This window comes from Malaclemys terrapin, chromosome 6 (genome assembly GCF_027887155.1).
Source record: "Malaclemys terrapin pileata isolate rMalTer1 chromosome 6, rMalTer1.hap1, whole genome shotgun sequence".
In the NCBI taxonomy this organism is placed as follows: domain Eukaryota; kingdom Metazoa; phylum Chordata; order Testudines; family Emydidae; genus Malaclemys; species Malaclemys terrapin.
Window position 1 is genome coordinate 63,366,492 of NC_071510.1, and position 24,619 is coordinate 63,391,110.

General features: G+C 43.9%; 1 protein-coding gene across 2 annotated transcripts in view; it reads left to right on the forward strand.

Moving 5' to 3' along the window:
• Positions 1–5,989: 5,989 nt before the first annotated feature.
• The window catches only part of MCC (MCC regulator of WNT signaling pathway), a 340,541-nt gene continuing 321,911 nt past the window's right edge, over positions 5,990–24,619 (forward strand). Inside the window, exon 1 of one of the 2 annotated variants that reach the window (XM_054032915.1) lies at positions 5,990–6,077. Coding sequence is in view for 1 of the 2 variants with exons in the window: in XM_054032914.1 (XP_053888889.1) it covers positions 7,131–7,279 (149 nt within the window). In the remaining variant the exon portion in view is untranslated. Of the gene's footprint in view, positions 6,078–7,068; positions 7,280–24,619 lie in introns of those variants that run through there. The other variant, XM_054032914.1, reaches the window with a different exon arrangement.

Here is a 24,619-nt window from a genome sequence, read left to right on the forward strand (position 1 = left end):
TTTATATTGAGCAAAAGGGCATTGCAAATTAAACCTTGCTAAGTTTTATAATCAATAACCAAGCCAATTTACATTGAGACCCAGGCCTTCAATGTTCCTCTAAGCTACTTAACATAGACACAATAGAGAATCTTGTCTCTTACTTCCTAATTTGTAATACATATAGGAAACCATAGTAGTTTTATAACTTATTCTAAAACAAAAGGATGACCATAATTAGTCATAAGGATTGTTCTGGTCTGTCATTCCTTTCTGCTATTCAAAAAGGGTGGCTGACAAGATGAAATCAAATCATACATTAATTCTCATAGTACATTATAAAATCCAGCTCCTACAAGTCTCTCTCCTACAACTGATTTTTTGTATACATTCCCACATCCCCTATATTATATCACTCTTCTCTATGTATTTCTAACATTTGCTTGTGTCTGTACTATGTTTTGGGTTTAGCTTTTCGGTATATAGCACTTGTCTACGGCTTGCTACTTCTTGGGTTCCACGATCAGCAGGAATCTTGACCTTCAGACTAAACTAATAGAATCAGAAAAGCAGCTAAGAATTTCAGGCTATTACAGAGATGTGCATGGAATAGCAGCAAACTATTGACTAAGGTGAAGATGCGAATCTATGAGACTTGTATGCCATCATCCCTGCTTTATGGTTCAGAAACATGGACTATATATGCTAGGCACATCAGGAGACTGAACAGTTTCCACATGAGATGCCTGCATAAGATTCTGAAAATAAAGTGGGAAGACAAAATAACAAACGCAGAGATGCTGGAGTGCACAGAACTGACACACTTAGGGCTGGTCCACACTAAGCCCCCAGTTCGAACTAAGATACGCAACTTCAGCTATGTGAATAACGTAGCTGAATTCGAAGTATCTTAGTTTGAACTTAAAGGTACTTACCGCGGGTCCACACGCGGCAGGCAGGCTCCCCCGTCGACTCTGCCTACTCCTCTCGCGGAGCAGGATTACCAGCGTCGACGGCGAGCACTTCTGGGATTGATTTATCGTGTCTACACAAGACGCGATATATCGATCCCAGAAGATCGATTGCTTGCCGCCGAACCAGCGGGTAAATATAGATGTACCCTTAGAAACCACTATCAAGAAGAAGAGTTTGCGATGGCTCCATCATGTCAGGGTAGAGATCATATCCCCAAGAATATTTTGTACAGAGAGATTTGGGATGGCTCTAGAAAGCAGAGTCCTCCTTTATGGCAGTATGTGTGCAAAAATGATATGAAATCATTCAACATCAATGTAGGGAGAAGTGTACAAAATCCCGTCCAGTTTGGAGGGAATATCTGGCACTCAACATGAAGCAGTTTGATCCAGAGGATGGAAACAAAGCGAGAAAGCAGTGTGTTGTAATCTTGGATTCTAACTCAGACAACACATGGATCTGTGAAATTTGTCAGCCATAAGCAGATTCATCAGAAATCTCATTAGACCTCTTACATTTATACCATGATCCAGTTTGGACAGTTGCCAATAATAAGGAGGAAATTGACTGGCATATCTACATATCTACAAAGCATATCTGGCTTTCCACAATAACTCTCCATGTGGACACTCTTATTCCCAAACAAAAGTGACTTTATTCCAGAAAAATTAATGGACTTTGGAAGTGGAGTAATTATTCTGGAATAAAATCATTTTTATTTTGGATTAGAGAGTCCACACAGGGGAGTTACTCCAGAATAGCTAAATTGTACTGGAATAGCTACAGCCAAATAGCTATGCTGGGAAATTTCCTATGTAGACAAGCCCTATAATAAAGATTATGCACAAAACAAAAGTGTATACTCTGTGTTTAGAATCATTTCTCATCTCCTGATTGTCATATTTTGATTTAAATGCTGGAAGTACTCAAAAGGCCTGATCTGGCAAAACTTTATTTAAGTAACCCTATTCAGGTGACCTGTGACTTTGGATAGAAAAAAATAAAATAAATGCAAATTTAAAGTCAATAACTTGTTGAATGCCCTACTTACCCTTGTTGTTTGGGCCATTCAGATTAAAACTGATGGATTTTGATTATTTAGGCAGCTATCCCCTTACCCTGCATGTAGTAACTGCAAGATCAAGGTACTATTCACTGGAAACCTTTACATTTGCTTTAAATTAGATCAGAGAAGTAATAATTTGTACCTACATACAGGGCATACACAGCACAGGAAAACTGTTGAATTCAATTATGATATAAAACTCATCTACAAGTGGATTTTGATCATAAGTTTGAGTATGCATGAGTTTAAAATATGTTTCAGATCTGCATAAATCCCACATGTTAAATAATTTAGTCTGAAACCTACTTTGAGAAGCAGAAAAAAGTAAAGGATATTACATCTGGGAGGCTCTTTATTTTTTGGCACTTTCAAATTAGATATGCCAAATAATTTGAAAACTGCATAGATACTAGTGTTGAGGACTCTACAAAAGGCTAATTTATAAATGTGCTGCATAAAGGACTCTTCAGTCAGCCACCTCCCTGGGCTGCTCAGTTCCCAGGGTACCGGCTTCCTTGGGTTATTGGGCAACCTAGGAAGTCAGCAGGCTGCCAGGTAGCTGTGGAGCCCAGCAGACCAGCAGGTGGACAGCCAGGGAGCTGGACAGCTTGGGGAGCCTGGCAAGCAGGCTGGCTGGCTAGCAGGAAACCACGCAGGGAGGCAGGCTGGCAACCTGCCTGGTTTCCATTGAAAATTTTGACAGAATTGACATGTTCTCATAGAACATTTCAGTTCCATTGATTCAGCGCTTTCCAAAACAACATTGTTTTTTCAGAACATTTTTGACCAGCTCTATACTTGAGTTGTAGATAATTGCTTGACTACAGAACCATGTTTAAATATTGCAGCTCTCAGTAAACTGCAGAAAGGAGGCCATCTAGGAGGGTCACATGACATCTACAGTTGGCAAAAGCACTCATTTGTCTACAAAGATTAATGTAATTTTTTTCAACCAAAATGGCATTTTTATAATAGAGATTTAGGTTCAGAGAATAGACTTTGATCAACAACACAGAAAAATGCAAAATAGTTTTATGTATATACACAGTAAAGAAATGCAGGAAATAAACATTCCTTCTTGCATACAAGTCCAAGATGCAGTAACAAAATATACTTACAAGAAAAAATTCTTATGATATTGCTAGAAAACAATGGGACAGTTCTGTTCTCCTTTGCACCAGTATACATCAGGAGTAACTCCACTGAAATCAATAGTGTTAAATAGGTGTAAAATTGATGTGTCTGAAAGAAAAATGAGGTCTTAAGACATACCCAACAAGAGACCTTTCATATAATGCTATGGAGGCACTTGTATTCTTTGTATTTCTTTCCACAGAAAATGTTGATAAAAATGTGAAAAAGGACAGGATTCTGGACCACAAAGGCAGCTGCTTGCAGCAGGATCTTGTTGCTCTGTTATGCAATGTTTACGTTAAAAAATGTAATTGTTAATACAAGCTGTATGTGCCTTAACTATAAGAACATAAGCACCCTTGCACTCTGACTCTTGTTAGCTTCTGCAATGTCCCCTTGCAAACGTAGGCAGCTGGTGCAAGTTAAGGCAGCCCCAGAGGCTGCTTTCACCTGTGCTAGGAGCCAAAGAAACTACCAGTTGGTAATAAGATAAGTTGGCACAGAGAAGGCAAAAAGCCACCTTGACCCACAGCAACTGTAACTTGGCCACATTACGCATCGTGATGTTACTCAGTAGATATTCCATATTTAAGACAGCAGGTTTTTCATTCTGAGCATCCATTTAAGTCTAACATCCAATTGGTCACGTTACAGTTGCTGCTGAAAATATAACTTTTTGATTTAGTCTTTAAAAAGACAAGCCCAGAAAGCTCCAGAGATGATAACTTTGTTTCTTTAGGATATAATTTGCATCTTCTTCTTGGGCTTCTTTGTTCCCGTAAAATATGAAATTGCAAGGTATTTAGTCCTTACAAAAGTAAACACTAATTATATATGACTGAGATATATGAATAATATGAGAAGTACAGCTGGGTACGCTGCATTAACTGTTTTAATAACTATTTTTCACAATATTGTTAATATGCCCTTAGAACACCTCTCCTCCTTTTGTCTTCCTCAGGTTCTAAACTGTTTTGTGTATCTGACAGAGGTAACTGTGCCTCAAGCATACAAATCTCTAATTCAGGGATTCCCAAACTTTTTGGACAACTGTGCCAAATTTGCCAGACTACAACCATACCATCCAAGTATATACCATCTTCAAGTATGGTCTCATTTCTTAGTGGTGCTTGAGTAGGTATATTTCAAAATGTACTGGATTCTGTTCACAGATAGGACCTCTGATGCTGGGAATCACAGGATGCATACAAAAGGGAGCCTCTGATTGCAGCAATACCCATTGTCCCTCCATCCCCTTTGACTTGCCAGGTACTGAGAAGGCAGAACAGTAAGAAGTGGAGAACAGTAAGAAGTGGAGAACAGTTGCTATCATGTAGACTGGAGTCTGGTTAGCAAATGCAGCTAAAGAGAGAGGGTGATGATGCTCCCTGCTACTTGCCAATAGCCCACCCATTTGCAATCCCTTACCTCTCCACATAGGGATCAAGCAGTTCATAGGGAAGTAGAACTATCACCTATCTATCACCAACATATCGCCTAAAAGATCATGGAACTCCAAGTGAGTGTATGTAGTAAATGGGAATGATTAGACACAAGTGGGAAATTTTGGAGAGTGAAAGTTCATAACATCCCCCGGAAGTGCTCCATCTCACTAGTTTTCTCTCGTTTAAACGGACGTTGTTAATTTAGAACTCATGCTTTCTTATTTTGTATGACACCTCAGATTTCTATGAAAAACGGAGGAAAACGTTTCTATTTTCCCTCCCTTTCCTTACTTTGCTCTTTGTGTATAGTCACTTTATTTATTTCCCCTGTAAAATCAGTTGAAGCCACATTTTCAGGAGTGTTCACTAGTTTTTTGTTCACATTTTTTGGCAGCCTAACTTGAGACACTTGGGACCTGATTTTCAGAGGTTCAGAGTACATGCAATTCCTAGAGCCCTGTGTTTTCTGCAAATGCAGATTAACACAAAACAAAATGAAAAACTACCAGAAAACAAAAAACTTACCCCACAGCAGCGGCTCCTGTCCCATGGGGCTGAGCCTGGCTCCCCATTCCAGATGTTGTGATTTGGCACATGGGCTAGGAGTGCCACTCAGGTTGGCCCATGTATTCCTCACTCAAATTTTGCCTGCCTCTTTCTCCATCCCCTGGTCACAACAGAAGTGTGGCTAGGCCAAACGTGAGTAGCACTGTAGCCCTGTGCCCCAGGTTGCAAAGCCCGGAGTGTGGAGCCAGGCCGAGCCCCGTAAGGATGGAGCCACCATTGCAGGATGAGTGCTAAGCAGGCTTCCATCTTTGGGGCAGACTCAACCATGATAAAATGAATCGCTGCCCCAAAACCTGCAAAAATTATAAAATAAAAATAAAAATTTCATGGGGCCCTACCAATTTCTATTGGTTGCACTAAGGCTCAGCACCTCTGAACATCAGGCCCACTGAGTGATTCAGATAAGAATGCCCGGGGGGGGTCAGACCAACCGTCCATCTAGCCCAGTGGTTTTCATACTGCAGGTTGCGACCCAATATTGGGTCATGGAATGTAAGGCACTAGGTGGTGGAGGCTCTGGTCAGCACTGCTGACCGGGCCGTTAAAGGTCCCGTTAGCAGTGCTGCCCGGCTAAGGAAGGCTAGTCCCTACCTTTTCTGACACTGCGCTGCACCCCGGAAGCAGCCAGCAGCAGGTCCGGCTCCTAGACAGGGGGACCATGAGGCTCCACGTGCTGCCCCCGCCCTGAGCACTGGCTCCGTACTCCCATTGGCCAGGAACCGACCAATGGGAGCTGGGGGGAGGGGGCAGTGCCTGCAGGTGAGAGCCAGGTGGAGCCATTTGTGCACCTGAGCCTAGGAGTTAGACCTGCTGCTGGCTGCTTCCAGGGCACAGCGCGGTCTTTGGTGCTAGGACAGGCAGGAAGCCTGCCTTAGGACTTTGGCTGTGCCACCGACTAGGAGCTGCCAGAGGTAAGCCCCTGCCCCAATCCTTAGCCCCCCCAAACCTCCTTCTTGCACCCTAAATCCCTCATCCTGCACCCCACCCGAGAGCCCCCTCCTACATCCTGAATCCCTCACCCCAAACCTCTGCCCGAGCCCCTCCTATACCCCAAACGCCTCATCCCCAGCTTCCTTGGGTTGCGGAGATAAAAATTTTTCTTCAACTGGGTCGCCAGAAAAAAAGTTTGAAAACCACTGATCTAGCACAGCCTCCTGTCTTCCAACAGCAGCCACTGTCAGCTGCTTCACAGGCAGAGAACAGACCATGGCAATTTATCCAGAGACCCCTTGTGCCTCCCTTCAGAACTTCTGTCAACCCCCGCCCAGTCCCCTGAAACACAGACACCCACAGTGCAAGTGCTGGCCTGAGTGTGCTGGTTGGGCCGGTCTCGCACGCAGCAGCAGGGCTATACCGCCCCAAGGCTTGGCAGGGGAAGCGGGCCGGGTTAGTCCCTCTGGGGCGAGGGAAAGAGACAGGGGCCCAAGCTCCCTGGCAGGTTGGCGCACGCACAGCTGCCGGGGCACAGCGCCCTGCCGGCATCCAGGGTATGCGTGGGCTGGGCGCCGGGCTCAGGGGTGCACAGTCGCTCCGCTTCCCCTCGAACCGTCCCGGCCCTGTCACTGGGCCGGGTCCCGCGGCGGGCGCTCCGGACAGGGGCAGAGCAGCAGCAGCAAAGCCCCCCGGGCAGTTCTGCAAGACGCCCCCCACAGCAGCGGCCGCGGCTCCTGCGCATTCTTCCCCCTCGCGAACGCGCCTGAGCCCAGCTGCAGCGGTTGGAAAGTGCGAGCCGATCCGCCGCGCGCTCCCCTGGCGCCTTCCAGGCTGGAACGTGAATCCGGGGCTCGGGAGGGGACGCGCTCGTGCGCGAGGAGGCTGAGCGCCCGGGCTCGTCACCCCCTGGCTGGCCTTGCGCCGCCGCTCGCGAGCCGCGCTGTGCATGCACGGCGGGGCGGGCTCGTGCGGACTGAGGGTCCCGAGCACCGCGGGTTGTGCTGCCTGCTCCTCCTCCTGAGCAGAGCCGCATGATGGCGGCAGCTGCGGCCGTGGTGGTGGAGGTGAGCGTGAGCAGCACCGGGAGTAGCAGCAGCGACACGTCCAGCACAGGCGAGGAGGAGAGGATGAGGCGCCTCTTCCAGACCTGCGATGGCGATGGGGATGGCTACATCAGCAGGTAACAGCCGCAAGGACAGGAAAGGGTTTGTGCAGCTGGGCACGGGGATTCCCCTCTTCGCCCCCCCCCCCCCCCCCCCAAGTGACATCGCAAGTTCTCAGCAAGTTTCTCGGGGAGAGTTTGCAGTAGTTTGCAATCAGCAGCATTGTGCATGGGGGCTGTCTTTCCCTGTGCAACAGGGGCAGGCTGGACTGGACCATCCTTTCTCAGCTCAGTTTGCGGGACCTTCTTGAGGGTTTAGTAGTTTGTTAGTCTTTCGTTTGCGTGGTTCTGGGCATCATGTTTAGTGATTACAGGAATCCTTGGCTTAAGTGATGCTTCTCTCCTGCAATAACTGCCTGAGATGGTGGCAAGAAGAGATCGAGCTCTTTTAGCATAGAAGTAGATCAGAGCCTCTTTAGTTTTTGCAGGGGCAAGAGTCTACTCTGAAGGCAGGATGCTTGCGCTGTCCTGCTACTATGGGCAGCAGCCAGGAAGGTGAATTCACATAAACTCCTAGAAGTTAGAGATGTACATCATTCTGCCAGTGCAGGGTTGTTCCTAAGTAACAGGGTACATGATGATGCTCCACTAGTATTCAAACTTCACAGCACAATATTTGGATAAATCATTTGCCTCAGATCTACAGCATGAGAATATCAGCTATGAAGGAATAGCAGGCATTCTCTTCTGAAATGTGTTTGATTTGGTTTCTGTTCCAATTTTCTGTGTTGGGATAGTGAAATTGGTTCACAGTGTCTTGCTTCCTATGTGGATAACCATCCTTTCCATTAGAGTAGCAGGGATTAGCTGAAAGTTTAGTACATCAGTGCTAACAAATGGATATTTAGGAATCAAGGTGGGTTTTGTACACACAGCATATAGTTGCTAATTGCCTGGGGCCAACATTTTTTATTAATATTTTAACAGGTTTGATTTTTATTGATATTTCTATTAACACAGACAAGGAAACTTCCACGTGACCCACGAAGATTAAACCACATCAGTCAGATGTCTTCTTTACTCTAAGGAGTCTAGTGGCACCTTAAAGACTAACAGATTTATTTAGGTGGTCACCGGACTCCTTGTTTTTGTGGATACAGACTAACACAGCCACCCCTCTGATTCTTTACTCTAACGTGTTAAACAAGTGGTGTACAGTAAACTTACAAAATTGTTGTAACTTAAAAATTCCTTTGCTGTTTCAGTGCATATAGTTTTGGCTGTGTTTTTCTTGAGACCCTGTTCTTGCAACTGTGTGTGCATGGGTGGACTCTTGTACCCACACAAAATCAATTTAAGGATCAGATAAAGCCCATCATCACTGCCATGAAGATCTTAACTGTGTTGTGTACAGCACTGAGCATGTTGGAAATACATATCACACTTCTAAATGTTCCTACATCGGTAGTTAGCAGCAGTCTGTTTTAAGCAGGAGAGGACTAGTGGCAGGGTGTTTTCTGTATTGGGCCTTTAAATTTTTTTTAATAAGCTTTCAGAATCAAGATAGGATTTTCAAAGGTGGTGGGGACCTGCAGCTCCAAATGAATTCAGTAGGAGCTGCAGGTGCTCTGCACTTCTGAGGAGTTGGGATGTGAGAGAAAGTTATTAATCTAGGCTAGGAGCTTCTCTGAAACCTAAGAAATTGAGGCTGAACAGAGGCCAAGTGCACTATAATTCTCAACAGAGTTTGAGATCAGACAATTGTTGAGAATCTCAAATACTGTCCATCAGTAAATAATGGGACTTTGTATCTGTAGGTTAGTTTAAAAAGAGTCATCTTACCTTAGTCATTTTACCAATTTATTATCTAATAGACATCCTGAGTATTTTTTCAACCAAGAGACTGTTTTATCAGTGATTATTCTGAAATGAAAATACTGAAAATGTACACTTTTATATATACTAGTGTGTCAAGTCCAGTAAAGTTGACATTTTCCTTTTAGTTTGTATGCCATATTAATAGACGTTATTTTGTTTGTCAGAAAATTTAAAACACTTGTTTACGATATATGTTCCCTGATTATAATATGCTATCTCATCTATACCCTTACTACTTTTTTTTCCTGGCTATGTAAACTGAAGTGGGATTTAATCTAATACTGTAGTTAGTGTACATAAAACTTGCTAATGGAATGTTAATATATTGCTTTATGTGGACAATTAGGGGACACTAATGAACCACCAAACCAGACTGCCGTATTTTAAATTAACTTTGCTCCTATTCATCACAAAAGCTGGGAAACAGTTTTAATTAAAGAGAAACAAAAATTACATCACGAAGCAATTGAAAGTAACATGAAAGAGAGAACTATAAAAAAGATAAAACTTTTAACGCTGAAATCTTTCCAGAAAAATAGAATCACACTGAAGACAGCGACAGCTAAATGGAAATGTTGAAAAGGAGACCAAATTGGTGTTCTTCACAGAACCTCTCTAGCTCTTCAGAGGGGGAGAAAATAGCTCTCTAAGTTTAGGATCATCAGCCTTTCCAGATGATAAATGAAAAGGATGATAGCTTAATTTATAATAGACAGACTTCAAAAATGTTAAATGAAAGTGCATTTCTACGCCATTCATGAGAGAATCAGTGAAACTGTATGTTACAGTCATAACTTGTTCTAAACCTCACCCAAGAGCTATGAGGGTTGAGTGTCTAAAATTCCAAGAAACTGGAGTGGGAGGGGCACTGGAATACATCAGGAAACAAATATAGCACAAAAGAGAGTAGCTGAAAGCCAGAGAGGAGGTAACAGGACCATTATTGGTGGTTGTGACGTTATTGACATAAACTGGGACCATATAGATCATTGTTGCAACCAAGGTCCTGTAGTGGCACCCAAATCTTGTATAAAGGGGGTCAAATGGGGTGTCTAGGACAAGGTTATGGTTTACTGGTTATGATTATGCTGTCTATATGTGTGTATCAGTTTTGTAGTTGAAGTTATGAATATTGGCTCTATACTGTCTGTATGGCAAACTTATGCTATGCTTCTGGGTGACATCCCAGACAAGCTGAGATTAGCTCTGCCTAGCCTGCTTGATGGCCCATTAAGGACCATCAGCTATACAATGGACCCATTGAGAGAAGGCAGATACGCCTTGTACCTCAGCAAAGTATGCAGGGACTGGCCCATGTGACTCCAGACTCCATGTTGCTGTAATTTTCCACAGTAAGAACAAAGAGGTGATCTTACACCTGGAAAAGACTATATAAGGCTGATGCCTGATCTCCATCTGGTCTTCAATCCTGCTTCTTACCTCTGGAGGAACTTTGCTACAAACTGAAGCTCTGAACAAAGGACTGAGGACCCATCCCAGCGGGGGATGTATTCCAGAGACTTGATTTGAACCTGCAGTTTATTCTATCACTGCTACAAGCCTGAACCAAGAACTTTGCCATTACTGTATGTAATTGATTCCATTTAACCAATTCTAACTCTCATCTCTATCTTTTTCCTTTTATGAATAAACCTTTAGATTTTAGATTCTAAAGGATTGGCAACAGCGTGATTTGTGGGTAAGATCTGATTTGTATATTGACCTGGGTCTGGGGCTTGGTCCTTTGGGATCAGGAGAACCTTTTTCTTTTACTGGGGTATTGGTTTTCATAACCCTTTGTCCCCATAACGAGTGGTACTGGTGGTAATACTGGGAAACTGGAGTATCTAAGGAGATTGCTTGTGAGACTTGCAGTTAGCCAGTGGGGTGAGACTGAAGTCCTCTTAGTCTGGCTGGTTTGGTTTGCCTTAGAGGTGGAAAAAACCCCAGCCTTGGGCTGTAACTGCCCTATTTGAGCAATTTGTCCTGAGTTGGCACTCTCAGTTGGGTTCCGCCAGAACCGCATTGTCACAGTGGCGTAGTCGTGCTTGGATCCACAGAACCAGGTCAATTAAGCTTTGGGTCAGAACCCCACGCTATCCAAATTTGAATTTTGGGATTGAGAGTTTTGTTGGTTAAAGAGCTGCTGCAATGGCTGAGCAAAGAGCATATGAGGGACTTGGGAAAAAAGCCCTGGAAAATTTGTGTTCAGAAAAGAGGATAAGCTTTAGAAAGAAAGCTACAAAGGAAGAACTGAGAAATCTGCTAATAGCCAGTGATCAGGGGGCAAGAGCACAGCCCTTACCTGAGGCTGCAGAAGAGGCAGAAAAAATTAGGATGCAAAGGGTGACAAGTAAACTGCAATTTGAGCATGAACAGAAGCTAGCAGATCTTCGATTGCTGGAGAAGCACAAAATAGCAGAGTTAGAAAGAGCGAGAGAGAAAGAGGCTGCTGAGAGAGAGAAAGAGGCTGCTGAGAGAGAGAAAGAAGCTGATCAAAGAAAGAAGGAGGCTGATGAGAGAGAAGAGAGAGCTCGTAAGGGGCGTCTAGAGCTGCTCGCTGCTGAGCAGGAGACTCACAGGATGGAACAGGAGACGGCCAGACTTCAGCTCCAAGTAATGGAGGAGCGGAGAAAGTCATCCCCACCTGGTACTCCACTTCCCCCCCGCCATGAGAAAAACTGGGAAAGGATGTGTCCCATTTACAATGATACTGAGGATATAGAGGAGTTTTTGTCTACCTTTGAACGCCTCTGCAATCTGTACCAGATCCCTGAGGGTCAGCGAATGCCTGTCCTGCTAACCAGACTGACTGGAAAAGCCAGGGAGGTGTTTAATGACTTGGGGGAACAAGAAGCATTAAATTATGAGCGGTTTAAGGATTCTGTGTTAAGGCGGTTCAAGGTTACTCCTGAATCTTACAGAGTTAAGTTTAGAGAGTTTAAAATGTCTAAGGATTGTACTTTTGTAGAATGTGCTCATAAGCTGATGGGTTTTGTTAAAAAGTGGGTTATGGGAGCCAAGGTTCATGGGAGTTTTGAAAAACTGCTGGATTTAATAACTTTGGAACAGTTCTTAGACATTGTGCCTGACAAGGTGAGAGCGGCTGTGTGTGACAGGGACCCTGAGTCAGTCCTACGGGCAGCAGAGATTGCTGATGCCCATACCCAAAACAGGGCTCGAGAAGGGTGTAAAACCCCGGGGAAAACTAATCACCATTCTCCCCAGTTCAAGAGGAGGGAAGGATTTAAAAATAAACCTGACTCTTCTAAAGGAGTTCAAGGGGGCCCGGAGGGTAGGAACTCACATCCCCAGCAGGTTACATGCTATCGCTGTGGTATGCTGGGCCACATGAGACCAGACTGCCCGACACTGAAGGGCAGCCCAAAACCAGCAACCCCAAATGCCACGGCCAATGCTAACCCTGTTGTTGTAAACTCACAGGCAAGCCACACAGAGCCCAGCATTGGTGCCCTGTGTGCAAATGCTGTTTCTGTTGTCTCTGAAGGATTTGACCTTAAAACTCACATTAAAGCTAAATATGGGGGAAATAATGCAGAGTTTATTAGCAATGCAGAAGTGAATGGAGTGAGGTGTATGGCATGGAGGGACACCGCAGCAGATATTACTCTGGTTAAAGCAAGTCTGGTCAGGAAGGAAGATTATTTGCCAGGTGAAGATGTAACTGTTGTAGCCTTATCTAAGTATTTTGTCAGGGTGCCTTTGGCTAAAATCCACCTGAAATGGAAGGGATTGGAGGGCACCATGGTTGTGGGAGTAAAAGACATAATCCCTAAGGATATTATGATTGGAAATGATATTAAAGCTATGGTCAGTCAAGTTAATACAAACCAGGCACAAGAGAGGATTGATCCTAAGGTTGTGCCTATGGAGGGTTTCTCCAAAAGTTTGTCTTTGGAAAGTAGCTGTTTGGCTGTGAATGAAGTTTCTGAATGTCTATCTAATGTCTCAGAAGTAAATCTGGAATTAGATCAAGCGAAGGGAGAGGAGAACAAGGAGATTTTGGATGAGCCTAGGCAGTCTTGTGAGCTAATGGCTTTATCTAGTCAGCAGTTTGGGAAGGCAAGGAGAGTGGAAGATGGGTGCCCCTATACCTTATCTGTTTCCTGTGCGAAGAATAGTGACAGTGAAGGAAATGTGCCTGTGTCTGTCAGGGGTGTTGACTTGCCTATGGAGGAAGCTACCCCAATCTCCAAGCAGTTGTCTGTGAACAGCCCGGTGTGCTGGAACAAGGGAAATGAAATCCCAAACAGTATGTCTGGTAAAGGAAAATGCGTCTCCAACTCTTTTTTGTCTGTGGAGCAGACAGAAGGTGCCTTTCGGCCTGTGATGGTTGAGAGTAATTTAGTTGTCTCAGAGTTGGTTCTGGATTCAACCAAAGCCCAGGAAGGGAATGGTCCTAAGTTTGCATCTGCTGGGGAGAATGGCCCCGTAACTAGGTTGCATCCAGTTAGTGGCTTAGCAAAATCCCAGAGACCAAACAGTTCTGGTGCTTGTATTTTGCCTGTTGCTCATGTGTGGTTGGAGAAGGGTGTAACAACTCTGTCTGATCAGGGTGATACCCTAGCCAGGGCACAAGGAGAGCAGAAAGGTAATTTGGTTGTGTTACCTACGGACAGTTTAACAACTTGTAGCAAAAAGGAAAAAATTCCTAAGCTTGTGTGTGGCAAAGAGAAGGGAAGTATTTCTAACCTTTTATCTAGGAAGTCTATGGGTTCGCCTGAAAGGGGATTGTGTAGAGATCTGCCTGATGGGCCAAAGGTGATCCTGAATATAAGTAAGATCCAGACAGAGTCTGTTGTTGCTCAGGAAAGTGTTCCTTTAGGGCAAGCCCTAGGTGAAGAGGGTAAGGGCAGAATTTCTGTGAGGGGTGAATTGCTGCTTAGAAAAGCTCCTGGAGAAAGGAATCCTCATGGTACTCGGTGCAAGCAGTTCCCTGCAATTGAAGGGTGTGAGAGTGATTTAATCAAGAAGTTTCAGTTCCTAGCAGCCAAAAATTGTCTGTTGTGAAGGGATCCACTAACTTTCCTTGTAAAAGATCCAGTGTGGGTAGCTTTGAGAAGGTCTCAGAGGAAGTAAAAGTTGTTAAGGGATTGTGGCATCCCTATAACCAAGTGGCTGTGTGGGGCCAACTTGTTGGGGAGACAATGGTGTTGGAACAGGAATGTCTCCTTTCTGATTCTTTAAATGAGCAGTTTGTGCTTCGGGGTTTGAGGACAGATTTGGTTACTGATGTGTCAGAGCAGAGCAGTTTTATGGCTAAATGCTTGAGGATGCGGGGGAGAGGAAGCAAACTCTCACCCGCAGACTCTTTGGATTTGTGTGGTATCTCTTTAAGACAGAGTCCAGCCTTGGAGATGATAGCAGTTGCGAATATGAAAACTGGTGGACTGGCTCTGGTCTGGGGTAGTGCAAATTACTTGCCTGGCTGGGAAAGGAAGGACTTGCTAATAGCTGTTAGCAAAGAGGGCCCACCCCATCAGCCAGTAAATTCTGTTAAGCAAGAGAAATCAGGGTTTGATCCTGCAGGACAAGGAGGAAAGAGAAAACTGAATTTTGCAAAGGGAAGCCACAGGTTGACCCTAAAATGCCCAAACTCCAATGGTATTGAGCCAAAGGGGTGGCATGACAAACATGACTGTAGATGGACTCTTGCAATTAACTTGTTGTTATTGCTAAATTTTGTAATTAATGTGTTGCTATTGCCACAAACGGTAAAAATATACAATGTGCCTAATCTTTTGGAGAATTCATTGAACATGTTAAAAGGAATACATGAGAACACACGTTATGTTAAAAGGCCTTGTTACACTGGGGTTTCACAGGCAATGCATATAAACAATATGGGAACTTTTCACAGGGGAAAGGACATTCCAGACCTAATGTGCTGTATGAAAAGGAAGACTGAGGCACACTGCCATATTGCTTTCATGGCTAAATGCCAAGATTCCTGGACTATGAAGAACATTAATATCTGCATTTATGCGATGTTAATTGGGTTCCAAACATTGGCCCAAGCTTGTATGGATAAAGTAGCAGTTTTCTTTAGCTCTTGGCAAGATCACATGGCACATACAGGAACCATGCTGCCAGAGCAGATCCAATCCACTATTGTTCTAACTAAGTGTTACCTTGAGTTTGTAAAGAGGTTCAATCATGTTATTGAACATGACTTTGATGAACCATTTCTGTTATACACTGGTATGGCTTCTAACCCCATACTAGCTGTAGTGAGACAGAACCCAGGATGGGAAGCTCTTGGGATGCAGTCAGTGATGTTTGTGTCATCCCTTCCTGCATCAATTTTGCGTTGGGGGTGTGACGTTATTGACATAAACTGGGACCATATAGATCATTGTTGCAACCAAGGTCCTGTAGTGGCACCCAAATCTTGTATAAAGGGGGTCAAATGGGGTGTCTAGGACAAGGTTATGGTTTACTGGTTATGATTATGCTGTCTATATGTGTGTATCAGTTTTGTAGTTGAAGTTATGAATATTGGCTCTATACTGTCTGTATGGCAAACTTATGCTATGCTTCTGGGTGACATCCCAGACAAGCTGAGATTAGCTCTGCCTAGCCTGCTTGATGGCCCATTAAGGACCATCAGCTATACAATGGACCCATTGAGAGAAGGCAGATACGCCTTGTACCTCAGCAAAGTATGCAGGGACTGGCCCATGTGACTCCAGACTCCATGTTGCTGTAATTTTCCACAGTAAGAACAAAGAGGTGATCTTACACCTGGAAAAGACTATATAAGGCTGATGCCTGATCTCCATCTGGTCTTCAATCCTGCTTCTTACCTCTGGAGGAACTTTGCTACAAACTGAAGCTCTGAACAAAGGACTGAGGACCCATCCCAGCGGGGGATGTATTCCAGAGACTTGATTTGAACCTGCAGTTTATTCTATCACTGCTACAAGCCTGAACCAAGAACTTTGCCATTACTGTATGTAATTGATTCCATTTAACCAATTCTAACTCTCATCTCTATCTTTTTCCTTTTATGAATAAACCTTTAGATTTTAGATTCTAAAGGATTGGCAACAGCGTGATTTGTGGGTAAGATCTGATTTGTATATTGACCTGGGTCTGGGGCTTGGTCCTTTGGGATCAGGAGAACCTTTTTCTTTTACTGGGGTATTGGTTTTCATAACCCTTTGTCCCCATAACGAGTGGTACTGGTGGTAATACTGGGAAACTGGAGTATCTAAGGAGATTGCTTGTGAGACTTGCAGTTAGCCAGTGGGGTGAGACTGAAGTCCTCTTAGTCTGGCTGGTTTGGTTTGCCTTAGAGGTGGAAAAAACCCCAGCCTTGGGCTGTAACTGCCCTATTTGAGCAATTTGTCCTGAGTTGGCACTCTCAGTTGGGTTCCGCCAGAACCGCATTGTCACAGTGGTTGATAACCTACTTTGGGATGGGGAATGTACTTTCAAGTCAGCAGTGGTATGGCCTGGATCCAAAAGCAATAACATAGATATATATCTTCTTTTAAACTTCATATTTTTTTTAGGTAGATGATCAAGGTATCTTTGGCAAGGTATCTTTGGCATCATCTGGAGTCATCTGATTTTCTTGACCCCTATCAATTAGGTTTCAGTCCTGGGCACATGGCACAGATACTACATTGATTTCCTTGGACACTGATCTTGGAAATGGAATGCATCTCTCTTGGCATTGCATACTGTCTAATTTTTTCCACTAATCTACTTTATGGCAAATTGTGTATGCAGGAGTGGGTTTGCCTAGTGGTTCTCAGGCATTTTCAGTGTGGGCCATCTGCAGAGAGGTTGTCTCAGACATTTCCTTCGCACTCACAATAACACAACATCCATGTGGCACTCTGTAGCAATTGTTTACATGGAAAAATAATATTAGGAAAGTGTTTGGTATTTTATCTCCTCTTGATGTAATAAGTGAGTTGTCCTTTTTGTGATGTTAATTGCACTGTCTGCTTTTGCTCTTAATCTTCTCCTCCTAGCTATACTTTCCCTTTTTCTGCTGCTGCTATCCATATAGTTCAGCCATGGTCCTCTTTCCCTCTGCCCTCCTGGACATGTTGCCTGGCTTCCCATTCTCTCTTGCCCTACTTCCCTGGACTTTTCTTTGCTTCCTTTGCCCACTGGTGACTCTGGTTCCTGAGGGTAATTCCTGTTTTCTTGCCTTTTCTTCTGTAGCTCTAGTGGAAGCAGGTCCCTCCTTGTTCATTGCTCCTTTTACAGGCCTGCAGTTCAGCTTTGTAATAAAGATTGTGGACATCTGTTAGAAGCAGCTAGAAACAAAGAAGCAAAGCCAGCACCCTGTTTCCCCCAGCCAGCTCTCTATGGGCCACTGGTGGTCACAAAGTGCAGTTTCAGAACTGTTAGACTTTTTTCCTCTTTCGAGCATCCATTTTTGAGAAATTTTAATGTATTTTAAATGTAACAAAGATATCCCCTCCCATTTTTCAGCTGTTGTTCAGTATAATTTATATCAATTGAAAATACGCACACAATAGCCATTCTACTGGCATCCCTGAAATTTATTTAGTCTTTTGCTTGCTTGCTAAATGCCTCCAGACGAGCATTTGCTAGGTTGCTGCTTGGTTTTAGAACTCCCCTGAAACTTCAGAGACCTTGTGGGAGAGAAAATCTGTATTCTTGCAGTACAGGCAGGCAGTTTTCCATTGTATGCATCTTTATTTAGTGTATCACATGGGGAGATGAGCTATTTGCATTTCTAGTGAAGTTATATGGAGTCTCAGCTGTGGAAACTGTATCTTGTCCATTAAACCGAAAAATCTCTCTAAATATTAGCAGGGAAGTAGAGGCGCATATGGAGATAAAGGGCACCTCCTGAGAGAACAGTTAATTTTCAGTCTCTGAATAGTTAAGATGACATTTTAAAATGATTGATAAAGGCATAATTGCTAACTATGTGCCATTGATTATTGATGACTGAGACTAGGAAGAAATCAAAAAATGAGGTGAAGAATTTTAGGCGCTCACCTATGTAAGTTGCGTTCTTTAGCAACTTAGACCCATTTTACTTCAGTACAGCAATGTTTACAAACTAAAAAAAGTATAAACAAAACGCTGCAATTTTAACTTGGCCATCATGTTCTTTTGACTCCTGTTGTGTTCACTTTTTCAATGGAGGACAAGTACTTAGGATGCTTTTGGGAGCTCAGCAATAAAAATGTTACTTTGTGAATATTGTTTATGCAGGACATTTTTAGGACCCAGTCCTGCCTTTGTTAAAGTCAGTGGGAGCTTTTGTGATTTGCCTCATTGGGAGCTAGATTCAGGCCTTAAGGGTTGTTCATATAAAGACTCTCTTTTTACTTATTTCAGTCCTGTTAACTGAATTATATTTATTAATAAGGACCTGTTAGTTAAATAATACACAGCTGTAACAGTTTTAGTTTTGCTTTTGTTTTTGAGAGGCTTTAAAAACATTACAGGTGTGAAACTGTAGTGAATTAAACATCTCTTCTGTATCACAGAGTCAGCTCGTTGGTGAGAACACCTGTAGTCTATTGTTTCTTTTATAAGGTCAACATATGTGGCACTTGTGACTGTCAATGAGGAAAGTGAGAATGCTGTTCAGTTTTCACAGGTGGTGGAGTAATTGATGTTTCCTTTTGAAACTTGATGGTCATGTAGTTTTATTAGTGTTCTGTTTAGACTCCTAATGAGTTTCACACCTGCTATAATATGTACCAAAATGCTTTACTATAGTCTTCAGTTAAGCTATGCAATCCTTAAATATCTTTGTTTCATGTAGTAAGCATCAGCAGATATGCTTATGTATTAAAAGTGAAGTTATGGCAATAATGCAGGTGGTGGGACAAGAAGAAATTAATCTGTCTAATCCTATCATGAAACGTTCATCAGTTTTATATTTTTAATGTTTAATTGTTACAAGTGTTTAAATATTCTGTAGGATTATAAAAAAAGAAAAAACAGTGAACACTGAATCCAAAGGAAAAACTTACATATTTTTATCATGCCAGCCTGAATATAGTTACAACTTGGAGAGGTTATTTAGAAATGTATTTACTCTACATTACTTTATTTTCTTTACTCTGTGAATTCTTTACTGGATGAATGCAGTGATATTATTACACTGTATCTATAGAGAGTAGTTATCAATGGTTCACAGTCCAGCTTGAAGGGCATATTGAGTGGGGTCCTGCAGGGATCAGTTCTGAGTCCAGTTCTGTGCAATATCTTCATCAGTGATTAGATAATGGCATAGAGAGTACACTTAAAGTTTGTGCACAGTACCAAGCTGGGAGGGGTTGCAAGCACTTGGGAGGATAGGGTTAAAATTCAAAACGATCTGGACAAACTGGAGAAAAAGTCTGAAGTAAATAGGATGAAATTCAATAAGGACAAACGCAAAGTACTCTACTTAGGAAGGAACAATCAGTTGCACACATACAAAATGGGAAATAACTGCCTAGAAAGGAGTACTGCAGAAGGGGTCTGGGGGACATAGCAGACCACAAGCTAAATATGAGTCAATAGTGTAATGCTATTGCAAAGAAAGTGAACATCCTTCTGGGATGTATTAGCAGGAGTGTTGTAAGCAAGACACGAGAAGTAATTCTTCTACTCTACACGCTGATTAGGCCTCAGCTGGAGTATTGTGTCCAGTTTTGGGCACTACATTTCAGGAAAGATGTGGACAAATTGGAGAAAGTCCAGAGTAGTGCAACAAAAATGATTAAAGGTCTAGAAAACATGACCTATGAGGGAAGATTAAAAAAATTGGGTTTGTTTAGTCTGGAGAAGAGAAGAGTGAGGGGGAACATAACAGCAGTTTTCAAGTACATAAAAGGTTGTTACGTGGAGGCGGGAGAAAATTGTTCTCCTTAACCTCTGAAGATAGGACAGCAATGGGTTTAAATTGCAGCAAGGGCGGTTAGGAAAAACTTACTGTCAGGGTGGTTAAGCACTGGAATAAATTGCCCTGGGAAGTTGTAGAATCTTCCTTTTTGGAGATTTTTAAGATCAGGTTAGACAAACACCTGTCGGGGTGGTCTAGATAAACGTTTCTCTAATGCGGCCACCATGACCGAATTCGGCCACCAGTGGGTTTCTCTGTGGCGATGGCAGTTTCCTGGGAAATTTGTGGGGGGGGAGCATCAGCCCCTCCCCTTTGTCCCTGTTGCTCCTGCATGCACTGCCTTTCTGGAGACACAGGTGGGACACACAACGCTTAAGGAGCAAGGTGAGGCAGCGAGGAGGGGGTGAGAAGGCGAGCGGCGAGGCAAGCAGTGGGCGGGGGGGGTGAGGAGGCAAGCAGTGAGATGAGCTGTGGGTGGGGGGGCCTGGTGGGAGAGTGAGGTGGCGAGTCCTCAGCAGGGTGAGGAGGCGGGTGGCAGGGCTGTCTGCGAGCGTGGCACTGAGGAGGTGAGCAAGGGTATGTGTGAGGAGGAGAATGGTGAGGCGAGCAGTGGGGGGGGAGGAAGCGACGAGTGAGGGGTGGTGAGGAGGCAAGAGGTGAGTGGCAGGGGGGGCCTGGCGGAGGAGTAAGGAGGTGAGCGGCGAGCCAGCAGGAGGGTGACGAGTCGGGCAGAGCGGTCTGGCTGCGAGCTGAGACGGGCAGGGTGGTCTGGCTGTGAGCGTGGGAGTGATGAGGCAGGCGGGGGGTGAGGAGGTGAGCGGCAGGTGCATGGCTAGCCCCCGACTCCACCCCTTCTGCCCATGCTCCCCTCCCCCCCGGCATCTAGACCCCTGAGACCCCCTGCACCTGGAGCCACAGCCGGAGGAGCCCCAGGCTGGCCGGAGCCCCGAGACTGGTCCCCTCCCCACTTGCCCAGAGGAGCCTCAGGCTGGCCGAAGCCTGGAGCGTCCCCACGTGCCCGAAGGAGCCCTGGGCCAGCCACAGCTATGCATCCCCTCCGGTCCCCTCCCCAGACCCAAGCCCAGATATGTTTTTCAGTATTATCTGGACTTCTGTTATGTCAAAGCATTTTTAAATTTACTTCAGAATTGTTATACAGACAACCCTTTTACCAAAAAAGCAAAAGAAACAATAATAAAAAAGACAAGAATATGCAAAGCACTTTATTTGTGTTCCTATTCTGTTAGGTCCAGTAAAGAATAGAGATAACTGTGCATGAGTTTTATTATTGAGTCTGCAAAAAAAAAACCCAAACCTTACATAAATAAATTACAATGATTTCGATGTATATATGTGCATATTACTTTATTAGCTTTAGGAAAAATAAATAATTTTAGGAAAAAGTGTCAGTGTGGCCACCAGCAAGAATTGGTGGCCGCACTGTGAGGCCACCAAAAAATTTGTTGCAAGAACCCCTGGTTTAGATAATACTCAATCCTGCCTTGAATGCAGGAGACTGGACTAGATGACCTATTGAGGTCCCTTTCAGTCCTACAATTCTATGAAAATTCATCTTGAGGAATGGGTACAACACCTGGATGTCATTCCAAAAAGAATCTGCAGTACCAAACCCTTGAGGGTTCAGATTGCAGGCCACAGTCCCCCATTTCTTGCTGAGCGTTGTGTTGAAGGTTTTGAATGTTTTTTTTTTTGGTTCTTGTATTCCGGGGTGTGAAGAACTTCCAGAAACAGCTGGCTTTTCTCACCATATGTTTCTCCTTCAGCTTTTGTGCTCAGTTGAACTGGGATTTTGGTTGTCAATAGCCGATAAATGCCTGTTATTGGCAAATGAGTTGGCAGCAGTCGGAGAAAGGTCCAGTGTTTTTGGTGTGTCACCCAGTGATTCCAAGTTTTCAATAATCAACATTACCTTGGTGGGCAGAATATAGCGGTCATGTTGGTTATTTGCCAGTCTCCTCAGAGTTTCTGCTTTAGAACCAACAAACTCAGAGAGACACATTAGGACACTCCACACATTATTTATATGACAGGCAGTGAAATACAAGCTCATCCACCGATGTGGCACAACACGGGTAGTTTAATCAGCAGCTGGCACTGTGTAAAACAAAGACTTCAGCTTGTTTGCATGCTTGAAAACGGCCCCGGATCCAATGATGCAAGATTTCATGTCTTTCATTTCTTCTGTGGCAGTAGGTGCTGACAGTGCAACGTTAATCAGATGAGCAGGACAGGTAATACATAGCAGCTCTGGTTTCTGATTGCATTTACTCCCCTGTGCAAATTTAGCCATGTAAGAAGCAGAATCTGTGTTAATTGTGGCCACATTTTCCCAAATTAGTTGATACATCTCAAGCATTTCAGTTATTGCTGCGTCGATAAAATGGCTGTCAGCAGAGGGGATGAATGTCCCATCAGCACAAAACAATGCGGGTTTATTTGCTTTGAAATAAAAAAATGAAAACAAAAGGCCCACAATCAGATGATCCAAGCTTCAGGAGACTTGTCAAAAATCAGACTAGACACCACATTTCCATCAATTCATTCCATCAGTTTAGATACTAAAGCATCTTATGAGTGAGGTTGTCTGCATTAGGAAGGGTTTTTGCTACTGGACAGTGTTGTGTCACAAAGTCACCAATAGGCCCCTCTGCAATTAACAGTGGTTGTTTGGCAAAACAAAGAGTGTGCACAAATTCATTGACACAGTCATGCTGTGTCCTCTTTCATTAAAGCCATGTGCAAGCTCCTGATATTGACTGTTTATCCTGAAGCTCACTTTTTTTTCTTTCAGCTTCTTGGGTCACTTGCTTTCAACATTCTCCTTTATTCTGTCTGTCTGAGCACTGACATCAATGCTGCAGTACTTGCAGATCAATGCATCCTCTTCATTCCTGTCTTTACTTTTCTTGGAAATGTCTAAGCACTGATTTCCTTGTTGGTATTTGGGCATAGATTTGCCTTTTCTCCCCATGTTTACCTTTTTACCTGATCTATCTGTAACCCCCAAGGAGCTTATCTAGGTTCCTGGGGCTCTGTGTGCTGGTAGTTTAGGGAGCAGCACACTGTCCCTGGTAGGAAAGGGGAACCAAGGGCAGACGCAGAGTCTGCTAGGCAACTCGGGGGGGGGGGGGGGGCGGGGAGAAGAGAGACTATGTAGAACAGGGGCCCCTGTTGGTTGGGGAAGGATTGCAGGTGTGCCTGCTCAGAGGAGGGGCATAGTGAAATGATTGACAAGAGAGAGCCCCTGAAGAAGAGCTAGCCTGACCAGTAGGGAGTGAGATGCCCTCCCCGGAAGCCCTGGATGGGGGCGAAGCCATTTTGGGGGTGGTCTGGAGCCAGCCACAGAAAGGGCAGGACTGGCTGTGTGGGAATCCAGAAGAAGCCAGGCCTGCCCATCCAAACCCTTAAGGAGATGGGCACTAAAGGAAGTAACCAGGTGAACAGAGGGCAATATATATCTTTATCTGTGGAGGATTGACTGTTGAAATTGAGTACCATACTAAATGGATGCACCGAAATAGGCAGGCAGCATTTCCTTGTGAGCCAAATCCTATTAACGTTGTTTGATTTTTTTCAACCTCCACCATGTGTTCTGTGATTTACATTGTGGAACGGCTTCAATCTCAGAGTTGCATGACACAAAAATCGTGTAAAACTTTAGGGTTTAACAAAAATAAGTACCCGAAAACATACTGAGTGGATTGATAAATGGGTGTAAATCAGTAAAAACTGAACTCCTTTAATAAAAAAAAATCTGGTAATTTATTAGTGAAAATGAGTAAAAACTGAAAACGCAGAAAACTAGTCATCCTGTAAAGTAGACAAACGCAGAGAGAAACCTGCCTATCTGATATCTAGTTGGTACAGGTCATTAAAATGGATGTTGAAAGAGTGCTTCCTTTGACAGTGATTCTCAGTAGGAACTCCTTAGGAAACTTGTCTGACTTGTCACATTACATGAATGGAATTAATAGTTATATAGACCTGAGAACACTCACTGGCTCTACAATCAGAGTGACACTTTTGTGATGGGTTAGATCACAGAAACCCCCTTTGGGACTGCCACCTGATGTGCTGAGACTACCTCTAAGCCTGTTTTCCCTGGCAGCCTGGGACTTCAGAACCCGGCCTGTTGTGCCAGACACTCTAGCCTGCTACAAACACAGACCCAGGTCTGAACTATGTCCCCCAAAAGCTGCAGGCTTAACTGAAAACAGCCGGAGAAGTGCTCCTGTCTCCAGCACTCAGATGCCCAGCTCCCAATGGGGGCCAAATCCCGAATAAATCCGTTATACCCTGTATAAAGCTTGTATAGAGTAAATTCATAAATTGTTCGCCCTCTATAACACTGATAGAGAGAGATGCACAGCTGCTTCTCCCCCACCGGTATTAATACTTACTCTGGGTTAATTAATAAGTAAAAAATGATTTTATATAAAAAGTAGGATTTAAGTGGTTCCAAGTAATAACAGAATAAAGTGAATTACCAAGCAAAATAAAGTAAAACACACAAATCTAAGCCTAGTACAGTAAGAAAACTGAATACAGGTAAAACATCACCCTCAGATGTTTCAATAAGCTTCTGTCACAGACTGGACGCCTTCCTAGTCTGGGTACAATCCTTTCCCCTTGTACAGCCCTTGTTTCAGCTCAGGTGGTAG